Consider the following 15,588-nt stretch of genomic DNA (forward strand, 5'->3'; position numbering starts at 1 on the left):
CTTCTGCTATAGCCCCGGGACGACCAATGCCTTGTGAGTGGATTTGGTAGACGGAAACTGAAAGAAGCCTGTCGTAAATATGTATATATATGTATGTGTGTGTTTGTGTGTCTGTGTTTGTCACCCTAGCATTGCTTGACAATGGTGTGTTTACGTCCCCGTCACTTAGCGGTTCGGCAAAAGAGACCGATAGAATAAGTACTGGGCTTACAAAGAATAAGTCCCGGGGTCGATTTGCTCAACTAAAGGCGGTGCTCCAGCATGGCCGCAGTCAAATGACTGAAAACAAGTAAAAGAGAGAGAGTAACGACTACTGCCTACAACAGCTTACTTTTAAATTCCTTCTTCAATGACTGCCTCCAATATGGCTGCAATAACATTATATACCCTAGGGACTAACTTTCATATGTTCTATGAACCAATGAAAGAGCTTCTGTGTAGTCATTTGACTTGTTAGAAATAGCAACCAAATCACACCCTGTTGTCTTGGAAAACACAATATAGTAGTCCTAGATGCAATACATCTGAATGAAGGAATATATAGGCAGGTTTGAAATGCCTGAGTATAAGCCTGCACAATCAGTGCCAACCTGAGACTAGAAAACAACAGTTCCTTGTGTTACATAGATGTGCTTACACTAAAAGACTTTGCCAAAAAAGGAAAGGTGACACTCTGAAGACCAGAGAACTTGGTAGAATTGATGCAATGATATAAATCCATATTAAAAAAGGGAAATGAAAAAGATTGGGTTTTGTTGATTTTTATTCTTATTAACAATTGTTTTATTTTACTGAAAACAGAATAAAACAGAATTAAATAGATTTTTTTGTCAGTTTAGAAAATAAATTATTGAATTGTTATAAATTTTCAAAATTATACAAAAACAATAGATTAGCAATATATTGTTATTATTTTACATTTTACATCTATTTTTACATATTAGTGTGGGTTTGTTCCAGTTCAGTACTTTGCCACTTGTTGCAGTTATTGGTTCCTTCATCTGATGCAGGAAACAACAAGAAAAACTGCCATTCTTTGCCATATTTTTCAATGTGTTATGTGTGTGTATTTCATTTTTTCTTCTTTTTCTTTACATGAATGATATTAAATGTTACAACTAGAAATCACAATGAAATAATGTACCTTCTTTCTAATGGCTACAGCTAGTGACTAAAGGTATTAAAACAATTTTTTGTGTTTTTCTCCATTATCTTTTTTCAGGGCCCCAGTCAACTACCATCTGTAAGTGCAAGCATTTCGACAGCAAATTTACAAGTGAGTTATATGGATTTATATTTCTTATTCTCAGTAATATTCTTGAGTTTTGAAATTTAAAATAGAATTCTTAAAGCCTAAAATTGATATTGGATATTAGAAGCTTTATGAAGTGAAGAATTATTATTTAAAAGACTGTAATATATGATATATTTATTGTACTGAAGGATCTTACTATAAACTCATATGTACTATATTAGCTTCAAATTTTGACTCAAGGCCAGTAATTTCAGGGGAGGGGGCAAGGCGATTATATCAACCCCAGTGTTCAACTGGTACTTATTTCACCAACCCCAAAAGGATGAAAGGCAAAGTTGACCTCAGTGGAATTCGAAATCCATGTGTACAGTATTAAAACTTTCATTCGAAAGTATATTTTAAACATTAGTATCCTATCTGATATTGAAAGAAAAGAAGTTTTTTTCACTTTATTTTCCCCCTCATCATTTTAACTATACTAGGAGCTTAGTTTTTGGAAATTCTATATATATGAGTAAGGGCTGAGCTTATGTTTTTACTGTTGGAGAAACCAGTTTTTACTGTTGGATGTCCTTACCACTGTCATATTTATGAAATGTAACCTGGTAAGCTTTGCCTACAAACATCTTAACAGTTGTAGCAGAGTTTGAGCTTGTAACCTGGTTCCATTGGAACAGCACTTACAGTGTGGATCCATCTTCTAAAGAGAATGCAAGCTACTCTAACAAACTTGCCCAAGGCACAGTCTTTATAACCAAGTTCTCCCTCAGCAGTTTTAAATCATAATTCAATTCAACTTGAAGATTTCTGCTAATTCAACTTGAATCATAACAGAATTTCTATTGCAGCAACCACAACAATAGCTGGTTGTTCATAATAAATATTGAAGAAGATATTGTCAATAGATTGACTTGTTTCTTTAACCCTTTAGCATTTAAACCAGTCATATCATCATCATCATCATCATTTAACATCTGCTTTCCATGCTAGCATGGGTTGGGACAGTTTGAGAGGAGCTGGCTAGGCAGAAGACTGCACCAGGCTTCAGTGTCTGTTTTGGCTGGATTTGGACTGAGTGCTTTTTATGTGGCACCAGTACAGGTGAGGTCAAATGCCAACCACTTCACAGTGTGACTGGATGTCTTCTAAGTGACACCAGCAATGGCAGAGTTACCAGACAAAGACCCAGTGAGAGGGGAGGGGGTATGGGCATTGGAGGCAGTGACCTTGTGCCAGGTGATGAAATATTCTGCTTGTTTTATTTTTAAACCAACCAGATCTGGTCTGTCATACCTACCCTGTAATGTCGTTCTAAAAATAAACAGCCACATCATTAAAATTTTGAAGCTACAAAATAATGCATGATTAATCAAAAAGAATGTGAATAAATAAACATTACATTTGACATAATAATCTGAATAATAAAAGGTTAAATAACATGTAACTAAAAACCTTCATGTTTTATGTTTGTCTAGACACAACCAGAAGCTAAAAAGCCTCTAGTTTCAAGATCCTCTGCAGACTATATCAACCTTACTGATATGGAACTGAAATTTGAAATCAAAGAGGTAAATAACTTGAACTCCTTAATGCCAATCCATAATCCATAACTTCTTAATGCCAATCATGGTGGTTCTTTCTACTTACTTAAATTGTCTTTTGTTTCTATCAGGTTCGACTAAAGATTGCACAGACAATAAAGGGCAAAGAACTTCCTCTTTTAGACTTCTTTGTCTTAACTCTTGGTACTAATGTTGTTCTGAGAACATTTGACATGTCAGTCGGTGCATACCTAGGTGGAATTTACCTTCAGCATCAGGATTTCTCCTGTAAGTACATTAACTTCTTTCTATTTAAGTAAGATATCTGTGGATAGAAAATCATGCAAAATCCCAGAATTTTTTCCTCTTGTTTATTCTCTCTATCTCTTTGGAAAAGCCAGATATATATTTTTTCAGAATAAGTTAGTGTTGTAGCTACATATTCTTAGTATTGTCTATTCTTTTCTGTCAGTAGACTAGTATCACTTGTGTTGCTCGCTGAAGATTAGCATCACGCTTGAAACTCTCAGAGTACCAACGAATTTGAATCAAACTGTTCTGATCCATACATGTAACTCCCAATAAACATGTTGAGTGCCCTTCTTTTGTTTGTTCACTCATATATATATATATATATATATATATATATAGGTGAGAAAGTTGGTGTGTGAAAGCACGTGGTTGAATATATAGTAAAAAGTGAAAAAACTACAGAAGGCTTGTTTTAAAAGGTTAAAAAATATATATTTGAGTCATTATGTCAGAAGAATGTTATAAATTTTTTTCATACAATGACATAATTTTTAAAGAAATGACCGGTTTCGCGTTCAGCTTTTCAAATTTCTTACATCGTTATGTTTTCGTTGAGAAGTGTAAAGAAGAGTTCCAGATAAGGGGAGGTAATAAGTGATTTCTTCCGGTGTAAGGGAGATAATCGCTTAATATTTCTTGTCTTTTTTGGGGGGTGAGTTTCTCTGTATAAGTATGTTGGAATGGTTAAGTTTGGGCTTGTATTTTTCAATGAAGAATGTTTCCTTGTTTAGTCTAATTTGTGTTGGTGTTCCGATAGCACATTGGTAACATGGAAAGATTAAAAATTGTGGTAGTAGTTGCTTTGCGCATTTCTCAATGTGCTCACTAAAGGGTATCATTCTGTATTCTGGGAATGCAATCTGTTGTCGATGCAGTGTGCATCTACGTCTCAGTGATAGTCCCGTGGACCCCACGTAGTTTTGGTGGCAGCCCGAGCATCTTATGACATAAATATGTTTTCAGAGGCACAAGTAAATTAGATTTGATCTTGAATTTCTGTCCCTCTTTGAAGAGGAATTCTGATCCTTCTAGCAGGTTTGGACATGTTGCACAGTTCGGTCTACCACATTTTTTTACTTTTGCATCCGTAATTTCAGAAAACAATTTTGCCTTTGTGAGAATCTTTTTAAGTGATTTAGGTTGTTTGTAGCTTTTAATGATTTGGTGTATGTTTAGAATTTCCTTTAATTTGGGGTCCTTATGAAGTATTGGTAAATTCTGGGTGATGATGGTGAAGGCTTCTTTGTTTCTGGGGTTGTATGTGGATATGTAAGGTAGTATTTTCGGGGAAGGTGTGTTGTTGTGTTGAACTTTTCTCAAAGTTTCTATGTTGATTTCTGTTGCACGTCTGATCCCATCCTCTATGAGTTGAGCTGGGTAATGTCTGTCAATTAGGGTGTTTTTGAGTTCTTGCAGTCTAAAGTTCCTGGTATTTTGTTCTGACACTATTGTGCATATCCTTCTTGCAAGGTTGAAGGGGATGTTTGTTTTAATGTGTCTTGGGTGGCATGAATCAAAAAGTAGGTATTGTTTGGCGTCTGTGGCTTTGTAAAAAATGTCTGTTTCTATTTTAAGGTTAATTTTTTTAATTAGTATATCCAAGAATGGCATGGAGTCTGTATTAATTCTTGTTCATTGATCATTTCTCTTTATTTTACTTTTTTTTTTTCAGCTGATCCAAATGGAAAAGTTGTCAATCTAATTCACACTCCAAACTCTGATGATACAGAGAACAAGTTGTTAATATTAGAGTATCTCAAGGTATGACTTTTTACAATGTCTCTGCATGCATCTGAGTGTGTGTGTGTGTGTGTGTGTGTGTGTGTGTGTGTGTGTGTTGAGATCTGTTAGAAATATTTCGTAAACTGAACTGAAATTGTCTCAAATTCTCAAAATATTAATCCAATTTTTTTAAAATACCTAAAAGAAACCTTTATAAAAGATATTAAAAAAGTTAAATTCAAACTCTCCTTTTTATTTTGTTACCTTTGAGCATTGTAAGCTATTATTTATTTTACAGGCTAACCTTGATGCTCCTGACTTCAAAATAGTTTACAAGAACACTGAACAATCAATATCAGTCTCTTTCTCCATGCTAGAACTACTACTTGACCAAACTGCAATAATTGACCTCATGCAATTTGCTCAACAACTAGCACCACCTGAACCCAGTGACTCTGTAGAAAAATCTCCTGGGCTTTCGCAATCTGTGATTACTGAAAAATCTGCTACAGCTTCGCAATCTGTTGTTTCTCAAAGTGATAAAAAAGCAAAAGAAGCTAAAAAAGAACCTGAAAAGAAGCCTGTTGCCAAGAGTAAGATTTTACTGTCATGAATACACATACATTTGTTTTTAATTGTGTTTATTTATTTACCTTTTTTGTTTAACCCTTTTATTAACAAATTCCTGTTAAAATACACTGCCTTTGTTATAATTTTGGTAATAATGAAGAAGTTAGTAAAATAACTTTATCATTAAACAGTGTTTGGAACATAAATTAATATGATATTTCTGTGGAAAGATTTAATTTAGGTTAATTTAAAATAGAAAGTTTGTATCTTAGATCCATGGGCAGTCATGAGCAGTTTTGTATTGAAAGAGATAAAACTTACAATTTGTGCTAAGAAGCTTCGTCCTTTCCTTGTCAAAACCTAAAATTTCATCAATAAGGAAGCCATTTGAAAAATATATCCAATCTTACATTCATATAGTTACACCATCACTTCGTGAATGAGAGTGGGGTGGGGAACTTTGTCTGAGTGATATTATGTCCTTTATTTCTTGTTAATAAATATTACTAATTTCTAATTAACATTAGGTGCAGGAGTGGCTGTGTGGTAAGTAGCTTGCTTACCAACCACATGGTTCCAGGTTCATTCCCACTGCATGGCACCTTGGGCAAGTGTCTTCTACTATAGCCTCGGGCCAACCAAAGCCTTGTGAGTGGATTTGGTAGACAGAAACTGAAAGAAGCCCATCATATATATGTGTGTGTGTGTGTGTGTATATGTTTGTGTGTCTATTTATCCCCCCAACATTGCTTGACAACCGATGCTGGTGTGTTCACGTCCCCGTAACTTAGCAGTTCAGCAAAAGAGACCGATAGAATAAGTACTAGGCTTCCAAAGAATAAGTCCTGGGGTCGATTTTCTCGACTAAAGGCGGTACTCCAGCATGGGCGCAGTCAAATGACTGAAACAAGTAAAAGAGTAAAGAGTATTATTAATGATTAAATTAATTATTAACTGGCTTTTAAGGAATATATTAACAGTTAATTCAAAGTTTAATATGATCTTTTGATGTACCAGTATAACTGCACTTGAAAGTGTTACTAATTCCTACACAGGACTGTTAGAATTCTTATGTTACTCTAAAAGTTTAGGAGTTGATATGTAAGAAAACGAAATTACGGACATGTTTAAATATCATTCTACAATTATGGTTTGTAAGGCTCTTTCTGGTTAAAGCATTTTTTTTTAGTGAATGCCCTAAGAAAATAGGCAGTGAAGTTAGTCATTCAAAATTTTATGACAGCCAAAAACTAATCTTTTTAACCCTTTCACATTTAAACCGGCCTTTTCTGACCCAGATATTCTATCTGTTTTATGTTCAAGCTGACTGGTTCTGTCCTCTCACACCTACCCTGCAATGTCATTCTGAAACTGAACAGTCACAGTTTTGAAATCTTGAAGTTACAAGATAATGCAAGATGAATTTAAGCCAATGTGAATGAATAAACATTGCATTTGATAGAGTAATCTGAATGCTAAAGGGTTAAAGCCTCTATTGTACATCTAGTGTTCAAATATGTGAGTTAAGCTGATGAGAATAACATTATAGTTTTTCAAGCAACTAACTACACTTAGAAATGAAAACTTTTTACATTGTTTATGTATACACAATGGGCAGAAGAATTCAGTGGGCACTTGTCCTCTGATAAGTAGTCAATGAGCCATGTAACAATGTAACATATCACTGATGTATTGTTTTGAGTCCTAAGGCTGATAAAGCTGATTTATATGGTATCCAGAGTGTATAAGTGACTGACATAGCATTCCCCACTGAACAGGATGTCAGGGTAACTCATTTATAGCTAAAAGGGTTGGAGCTACTTGAAATGATGCATTTTACTGAGGAACACAATGACTGTAAGATTGTGGTTTCAATTCTGGACCGAGATTTGAAACCATAATCTTGTAATCTTGAGTGCAACACTCTAACCACTAGGCCATGCACCTTTATCACATCAGAACAATCTTTATATTTCAGTATATGAAGATGTGTTCATATTTGTTTTAAAGTTCCACAGCTCAAAACTGTAGGTTAACTACTTTAGATTTATTTCAGGTTTTCTAATACATACTGTTTTATGTCATCATCATCATCGTTTAACGTCCGCTTTCCATGCTAGTATGGGTTGGACGATTTGACTGAGGTCTGGTGAACCAGATGGCTGCACCAGACTCCAATCTGATCTGGCAGAGTTTCTACAGCTGGATGCCTGATCCCTGATTGTCATCTGGTGTCTTAATATTCATTATGTACATAGTACCAGACTGAATTAAAACTTGAAATCTTTATTTTTAAACTCATTTATTCACAAGTTGGCAGTGTAGGGGATAGTTTAAAAATAAAGCCCCCTACTTCGAATCTAGTCTGACATTATGTATATATCAAGGAATAAAGCACCTAACAATTAAACTGTGATGTAGATATAAAAATTGGTTTCAAAATTTGGCACAAGGCCAGCAATTTGGAGGGAAGAGTTAAATTGAGTACATTGACCCCAGTGCTCAAATGGTACTGTTTTTATCAACCTCAAAAGGAAGAAAGGAGAGTGGACTTCGGTAGAATTTGAACTCAGAACATAAAGACAGACAAAATGCCATTTGGCATTTTGCCTGGCTTGCTAACAATTCTGTAGATGTAAATATTGAAAATAAATACCAAGCAGTCCACTGGGGCCAGTTTAAACAACATTGACTCACCCCTCTAAAAATTAACCTTGTATTCTATGAAAACAAGTCATACTTTGTATATAAAATGAAAACAAGTCATACTTTGTATATACAATTTTATATATACATTTTTCTTCTCCCACCTTGCAGAAAAGGGAAAATTACGAGACAAAGAAATCATCGACATCAAAGTTACAGCTCAACTTGATACAATTACTGTTGGTATTTCCTCACCAACTCAAATTATCACTAAGATCAAGGTGAAAGGTATGTAATCTCATTATTTTACTAAGAATTATTTATTCATCAGTTATTTAGTCTGTTCAGCATACAATAATAAACTAACAATGACCATTATTAGTTTCTGCGGATCCTACTGTTTATTTTCATTGATTGGAAGTAGTCTCCACCCACTCCCTACAAACATATACTAACCTCCTTCTCTCTTCTATCACACTTCATACACAATCCCTTCTCTTTTTATGCCTACAAACTCACTTGTACCACATCTAATTTTCATATACATTGTTCTAACCAGCAAAGGAGTACCCTACCAAAAGTACTATATATAAGACTTAAAAACCAAACTAAACTACAAGTTGGTGACAGCTAGTAAGTCAAAACTTTAAAGTCACTGTCAACCTTTTCCTTGTAAAAATTCATGTATATCATTAACTTTTCTCCACTGTTCTTAACTCTGGACTGTCTCAAGGTGTGGCCTGTCATGTTTCCCTAAGCCTTCCTCTCTCAGGCTTTGTTGGTTCTGAATTGCCGCTGATGCTTCTGTAACTTTTGCTTTATTGTAGCTGGAGATGTTGGCCTTATGCAAACCCATTTTATCTCTTGGAAGAGGTGGTCCATAATAGACTGGCCTTTATCCTTTGACCCGTTCAGTATGAGAGACCCAACCAGGAGCTTGCACTTCACTGGAATAACTCTCAAGGTCATTGAGGCATACAAGACACCACATTGCAATGTAGACTGGATGTTGTGGTGGGTTTTATAAGTGTAATTCTACGGATATGTAATTCTAAAGATATGTTGTTGCTGTAGTAAACATCTCACATGATGCTTATCACTACAGTATTTTACATACTTATCTCATATGCAGCACTACAATATTTAGATATTGGGTTCATATATAAAACAAATCTCTGTTGGTTTTCAACAATGGGTATTCAGTTGTTTGACAAACTAAGCAATCTGCTCATTGAAATTACATCTGTACCATTGAATATTCGACAGACACATCTCGTAATATACAATTCTTCAGTGGAATCACACTTCATGTCTTGTTTTAATTAGTTTGCATCAGTGTGATGCAGTATGACAAGGCTTGACCTTTAAGTTATGTCTACAGTCCATATGACAGATGTTTGTGCTGTTTCTATCTACCTATTTTCACTCACAAGATTTGAGTCAAACTGAGGCTGATGGTACCACAGAGTGGAATTGAACCCAAGATCATGTGGTTGCAAAACAAACTTGTTTATCTTTCAGTTTTGCTGTAACCTTAAGGTATTTTGGATATTTGGTTTATATGTATTGTTACACTGTTTTTAAAGATGTCAAGATTTCTAACCTCTGTTTTACAATAGGTATAAATGCTGATGTCAGTCTTCAAATTGACAAAACAACCATCGGAGCTGAACTGAAGGATCTTGTTATCTTAAACTCAGATGCTCACTGCTATTATCCTGAAGTATGTTTGATCTTTTATTTATATACATAAGAAGAAAAAGGCTTTCTGTCACATATTTTAATGCTTACATAATATACGCCAAATTTTTAGTCATTAACCCTTTTAATACCAACTTGTTTATGACCACTTATTCTAAATTGTTTATATGTAAATTGAAATCATTGTTAAAATATCATTAAAGTATTAATCATATCAAGAGATTTTTTTTTTGGTTAACACCAACACAATAAACTGATACATAAAAAAATCATCATCATCATCTTCGTTTAACATCCGCCTTCCATGCTAGCATGGCTGGGATGGTTTCACAAGAACCAGCCAGGCAGAAACCTGCACCAGAAAAATCTGAGTATATATGGCAAAAAACCTGGGTATATAGAGAGTCGGGGGGGGGGGGGCTACCAGATAGCAATGATACAGAGGAACAGGTCCGTGAGGACAGGAATGGGAAGTGAGAGCTAGGCAGAGTGTATGAAGGAGGCACTGTGAGAAAGAGATGTGGAGATGTAGATTGGTTTGTTGGGGTATGGTGAGTGAAAAGTTTTCTTATGTGTTGGTAGGACACACAGGTCAGAGGCTAGCAGCAGATAGCAATAACACAGTGACAGGGCATTTGAGTAGAACACACAGGTCGGGAGCAAGCAGAGAGCAATGATGCAGTAGCACAGGGCCAAGAGGACAGGATTGGGGAGTGGGAAGTAAGCATAGTGCATGAAGCAGAAATGCGAGGAAGAGAAGAGCTGTAAACACATAGTTTGGTTTGTTGTGGTAGAATGTGTGAGAAGTTTTCTTGTTAAGTGTGGATGGGACATACAGTGCTTCTAGAATTTAGTTTTGCTGATGTGGGCAGGTCTTCTCAAGAATATCATATTACCAGACATCTCAGTCCATTGTCATTTCCTTCATGAAGTCGAGCTTCCTGAGATTGGCCCTTAGCACTTCATCCCACATCTTCCTCGGTCTCCATTTTCTGTGAGTGCCATCCACTTTCAGTGATCATCACTTCTTTATGCAGCTGTCCTCATTCATACACATATCCAAACCAACGTAGACTTCTCTCTTGCATGCTACAAATTCCGTTCTGGAGATTTTTCACTCAAAGATGACCAATGTTCTGGTCGACCTACTGAAGTCGATGATGAACCGAATCAAAGCCATCATTGAATCTGATTGTCAAATTTACGAGAGGTTGCAGATAGGTTAAATGTATCACACACAACAACAGAAAATTACTTAAAATGTCTTAGACTCATTAAGAAGCTCGATATTTGGGTTCCACATAAATCGAAAGAGATTCACTTAACACAACAGACCAATATTTACAATATGCATCTCAAACACAATGAAATCAACTTTTTTTTTTTTTTAAGTGAATCCTCACTGGGGATTGAAAATGGATTGTCTACAATAACATCAATCGGAAACGATCATGGTCCAAGCATAATGAACCAGCACAAACCACATCAAAGCTAAATTGCATCAAAAAAGGTCATGCTGTCAATTTGATGGGATTACAAAAATGTTGTGTATTTTGAGCTACTTCCAAGGAATCAAACGATTAATTTAGGTTTTTACTGTCAATAACTAATGAAACTGGAGGAAACAATCAAAGAAAAACAGCCAGAATTGGCAAATTGTAAAAGCATTGTATTCCACCATGACAACGCCAGACCACACACATCTTTGCTAACTCGTGAAAAATTATTGCTGCTTGATTGGGAAGTGATGTCACATCCACCATATAGCCTTGACCTTGCACCATCAGATTACCATTTATTTCGAAGTTTGCAAAATTCTTTGAAGGGTAAAACTTTCAATAATGATGATGACCTGAAATCACACTTGCTTCAGTTTTTGGCTAAGAACCAGAAGTTCTATGGGTGCAGAATCATGAAGTTGCCAGAAAGATGGTAATGGGTCATCGAACAAAATGAAAAATATATAACTGATTAAAGTTCATTCTTTGTATAAAAAAAAAATGCCTTTTCTTTCACAGTAAAAAACCGAAATTACTTTCTTGCTAACCCAATAATTTCAGTTGTTCAATTATTTGTTTTATTTGTTTTTTTTTTTCTAAATTTCAATTAAATTTTTCAGATTTTATCAATTAAAGGCTCTGAAGTACTGAAATGTGGAATTGTTGCTTACAATGAAGGGACAAAAGATGACAAATTCTTTGACATGTCTTGCGTTGATACTAGCATTGATGTCACTATAGGATGTATGCAATTTGTCTTCCTTAACAAATATGTTAATCAGCTATTGGTAAGTTTCTAAAAGCTCTTTTTTTCCCTTTTATCTCTAATATCCATCCTGGTTTTTATAAATTGTCAATTAAGTTAATGCAGTGGCATTTCAAAAGTCAGTGTAATTTTTATTTTATTATACTTTTTAAATATTTAGCATTTAAACCAACCAATATTCTACCTATTTTGTGTTCAGACTGGCCAGATCTGACTTCTCACACCTACCCTATAATGTCATTCTAAAAATAAATAATCATATCATATCGAAATCTCAAAACTTTAATGCAAATATTGTAGAGGATATTATCAATAGTTTAACTTATTTACTTAACTCTTTAGCATTTAAACCAGCCATACCCAGCCCCAAATATTCTACTTGTTTTATTTTCAAACCAGCCAGATCCGGTCTCTCACACCTACCCTATAATATCATTCTAAAAATAGACTGCCATATCACTAAAATCTTGAAGCTGCAAGATAATGCATGATTGATCAAAAGCAATGTGAATAAATAAACATTACATTTGGCACAGCAATCTCAAGGCAGAAGGATTAAACTCTGTCATGTCATTTCCAATAGAAAAATATTTTCTAACATAGTAAGAAAGGAGTTAGCAAATTACTGCAAGCTGTGGAAAATAAATGACCTTAGAAATAGATAATTCAAAATAAGAAATAAAACAGTTGCAATTAATTTATTGATTAAAACATATTAAATTTTAATTTTATCCATCTCATTATTGATGATGTAGTTCTTGTTTTTCTACTGTTTTAACTAGAATTTCTTGATTGTAATCTTATATACTTATATATAAGCAAAGACACAGCTGTGTGATTAAGAAGTTTGTTTCGCAATAATGCAGTCTTAGGTTCACACCCTCTCTATGATACCTTGCATATGTATCTTCTGCTGTTGCCTAGGTTATAGCAAGTTTCTTATATAATCAGTTAAAGATAGTTATGGCTAGTCTATGGGGTTACCCAGGATTTCACATCTATAAAGCACTTAGCTATACAGCATCTCTTCAGGCAATAGCCACCAGCCATTGTCTGAAAAGATGTTGTAAAAACTAAGCACTTTATGGACATGAAACACTGGGTAACCTCATAGACTAGCCATAACTATATTTATCTAATTACTCTACTGCTCTATAACTTAGGGCATGCTTCTCTTTCAGATTTATGATTTACTGATGATACACACACTAACACACACACACATGCACACGTAAGAGAAGTCACTGGTAGTTACTTTCGAAGTCTGATGACAGTTTACCTTGAAAGAAACAATGCAGTTGTTAATAAGAAGCATTGAAATTAATGCATATAGTATTTCACGGCTGTAGCATCACTCCTTCATAGTCAGCCTGTGAACTTTTCAGCCCACTCACATATATTTCAGAGAATGCTAAAAGTCAATAATTTTGCATGTTATTATGTAATGTCTCTCTCTCTCTGACTCATTTGATAATTTTAAAGTTTCAATGAATCTGTATTTCATCAATGTCCAGGGTTTCTTAAACCAATTCCAAGCAGCTAAAGAAAAAATTTCTGAAGCTGGAGAGAAAATGGCTGAATATTCTAAAGAAACTGTGGCCAACTTACAAGAAACTGCCAGTCGAATTAGTCTATGCATCAAAATGAAAGCACCTCTTATTCTTGTTCCGCAACACTCAAAGTCTCCCAACATCTTATTGGTCGATCTCGGTAACTTGGACATCAACAATAGTTTCCATTCAGCTGAGGCCAAATCAGTAGATGGTAAACCTGCTGTTATTGACAAAATGAGTATTCAACTCACTTCTCTGAAGGTGTCAAGGTTTGTGTTTCTTTTTCAACATGTATATATTTGTGTGTGTGTGCGTAAATATATGTATTTCATTTTCAACATTGGTTTATGTGAAATTAAATTTCATGATTATTTCAATATGATGTTTAAATATCTTATAACGGATAGAAGTGGTGTTTTCTGCAAGTCGCATTACCTCAATAAACTTGACATATCTCAACAGAAAATAGTTTCAAACATGACTTTCTTCAACAAAAAAATAGATTGGTGTATAAAACTGCTTTCTAGAGTTAAGGATAATGAAATCTTGAGTGGAAATATCTGTTTTCCTCAGTAAAAGGGTTAGTCTTATACCAATATTTGTAAGGTGGCAAATTGATGGAACTATTCAAGCATTTGATAGAATGTTTTGCAGTATTTGTTCTGACTCTCTGCATTCTTAGTTCAAATCCTACCAAAGTCAAGTTTGCATTTCATCCTTTTGAAGTCAATAAAAAAAAAATTACCAATCAAAGGCAGTGGATTGGCAGAATTTTCAGAGGGTCTAGTGAGATACCTTACTGTATCTATTCCAGCTCCTTGCTTTCTGACAGTAACAGCTGGGATGATATGGTGCCAAGCTGTGTTGGCCTAAGTTTGCAGCCTTTTATTTTGGATAAGCATCCATAAAATGCAGAGGGGAAACTTGCAAGCATGGGGCATCTACCAGTCTTTCAGAAGAAATTTTGCCCAGGTCTGCACACACATATGCCAATGTATGGTCAGCATTGACCAATGGGGCACCTAATTCAGTATTTGTAACAGATAAATTGATGGGCTGTGTAATAAGCCTGCAGTTTAGTAGGGTTTAGTCATGTTTGATACATAACTGACTTCCAATTTTATTGGTTGCAAATGTTACCTCTAATTTTTAGTGGTCATTATCCTTTCTACTAAAAGCACAAGGCCTGAAATTTGGGAGAAGGAACTAGTTGATTACATTGACCCCAGTATTTCACTGATACTGGAGGAATTTGAACTCAGAGTGTAGCAATGGGCGAAATACCTCTAAGCATTTCATTCAGTGTGCTAACAATTCTGCCAGCTCACTGCCTTGTTTTTAGTTGTCGTGCACAAGAATTTCATTGAACGATATTCTCCTTGTAACTACTGTATATACACGCTGAATGTATAACAGCTCTAGTTCCTAATTATTACCAATTAGTGTTTGAAAGGGCATCCAGTCATAACCTTCCCATCTTTTTATATCATTCGATGTGTCTTTCCTTTTGTTAAGGTGCGGTTTGGCTTCTTGTTTCCAACAGTTTGATAGACAACATCATGATTCTCTTATTCATTTGACATTGTTTTGTCATCTATAATGATATATTTGCTGTTACTTTTTCAGAGCCATGTTGAATGAAGAAAAGAAAATATGCACAGAATATCTTTTACTAGAGCCAGCTACATTAAGTATAAATGTTAACAGGAACTTGTCTGCTGGCTGGTACCATGGGGAACCAGATATGAGTATTGATGGCAAACAATATGCCTTAGCTGTAAGTAAATTTCAAAACGTCTCTGCTATCATTTTTTTTTTTCTTTTCTTTAATGATCAATTGAAACTGTTGGTCACTGCCACTTCTGGCATTAAAGTAGAACTTTGCCCTACAAGACTTAACTGCAATATTAAAGGAAGACCTAAGGCAACAAGGTGGTAGAATCTTTAGCACACCAAGCAAAATGCTTAGCAGCATTTCATCTGTCTTTACATTCTGAGTTCAAATTCTGTTGAGGTCAGCTTT

General features: G+C 35.0%; 1 protein-coding gene across 1 annotated transcript in view; it reads left to right on the forward strand.

Annotated features, from left to right (window-relative positions):
• Nucleotides 1–15,588, forward strand: part of LOC115219905 (vacuolar protein sorting-associated protein 13A) — a 279,099-nt gene that overhangs the window by 159,509 nt on the left and 104,002 nt on the right. The window contains exons 25-34 of the mRNA XM_036509534.1: nucleotides 1,223–1,276; nucleotides 2,731–2,823; nucleotides 2,928–3,084; nucleotides 4,781–4,869; nucleotides 5,129–5,423; nucleotides 8,218–8,334; nucleotides 9,666–9,769; nucleotides 11,867–12,034; nucleotides 13,527–13,834; nucleotides 15,192–15,342. Of these exons, the coding sequence (XP_036365427.1) occupies nucleotides 1,223–1,276; nucleotides 2,731–2,823; nucleotides 2,928–3,084; nucleotides 4,781–4,869; nucleotides 5,129–5,423; nucleotides 8,218–8,334; nucleotides 9,666–9,769; nucleotides 11,867–12,034; nucleotides 13,527–13,834; nucleotides 15,192–15,342 (1,536 nt within the window). The remainder of the gene's footprint in view (nucleotides 1–1,222; nucleotides 1,277–2,730; nucleotides 2,824–2,927; nucleotides 3,085–4,780; nucleotides 4,870–5,128; nucleotides 5,424–8,217; nucleotides 8,335–9,665; nucleotides 9,770–11,866; nucleotides 12,035–13,526; nucleotides 13,835–15,191; nucleotides 15,343–15,588) is intronic.

This window comes from Octopus sinensis, linkage group LG15 (genome assembly GCF_006345805.1).
Source record: "Octopus sinensis linkage group LG15, ASM634580v1, whole genome shotgun sequence".
Taxonomy (NCBI): Eukaryota; Metazoa; Mollusca; class Cephalopoda; order Octopoda; family Octopodidae; genus Octopus; species Octopus sinensis.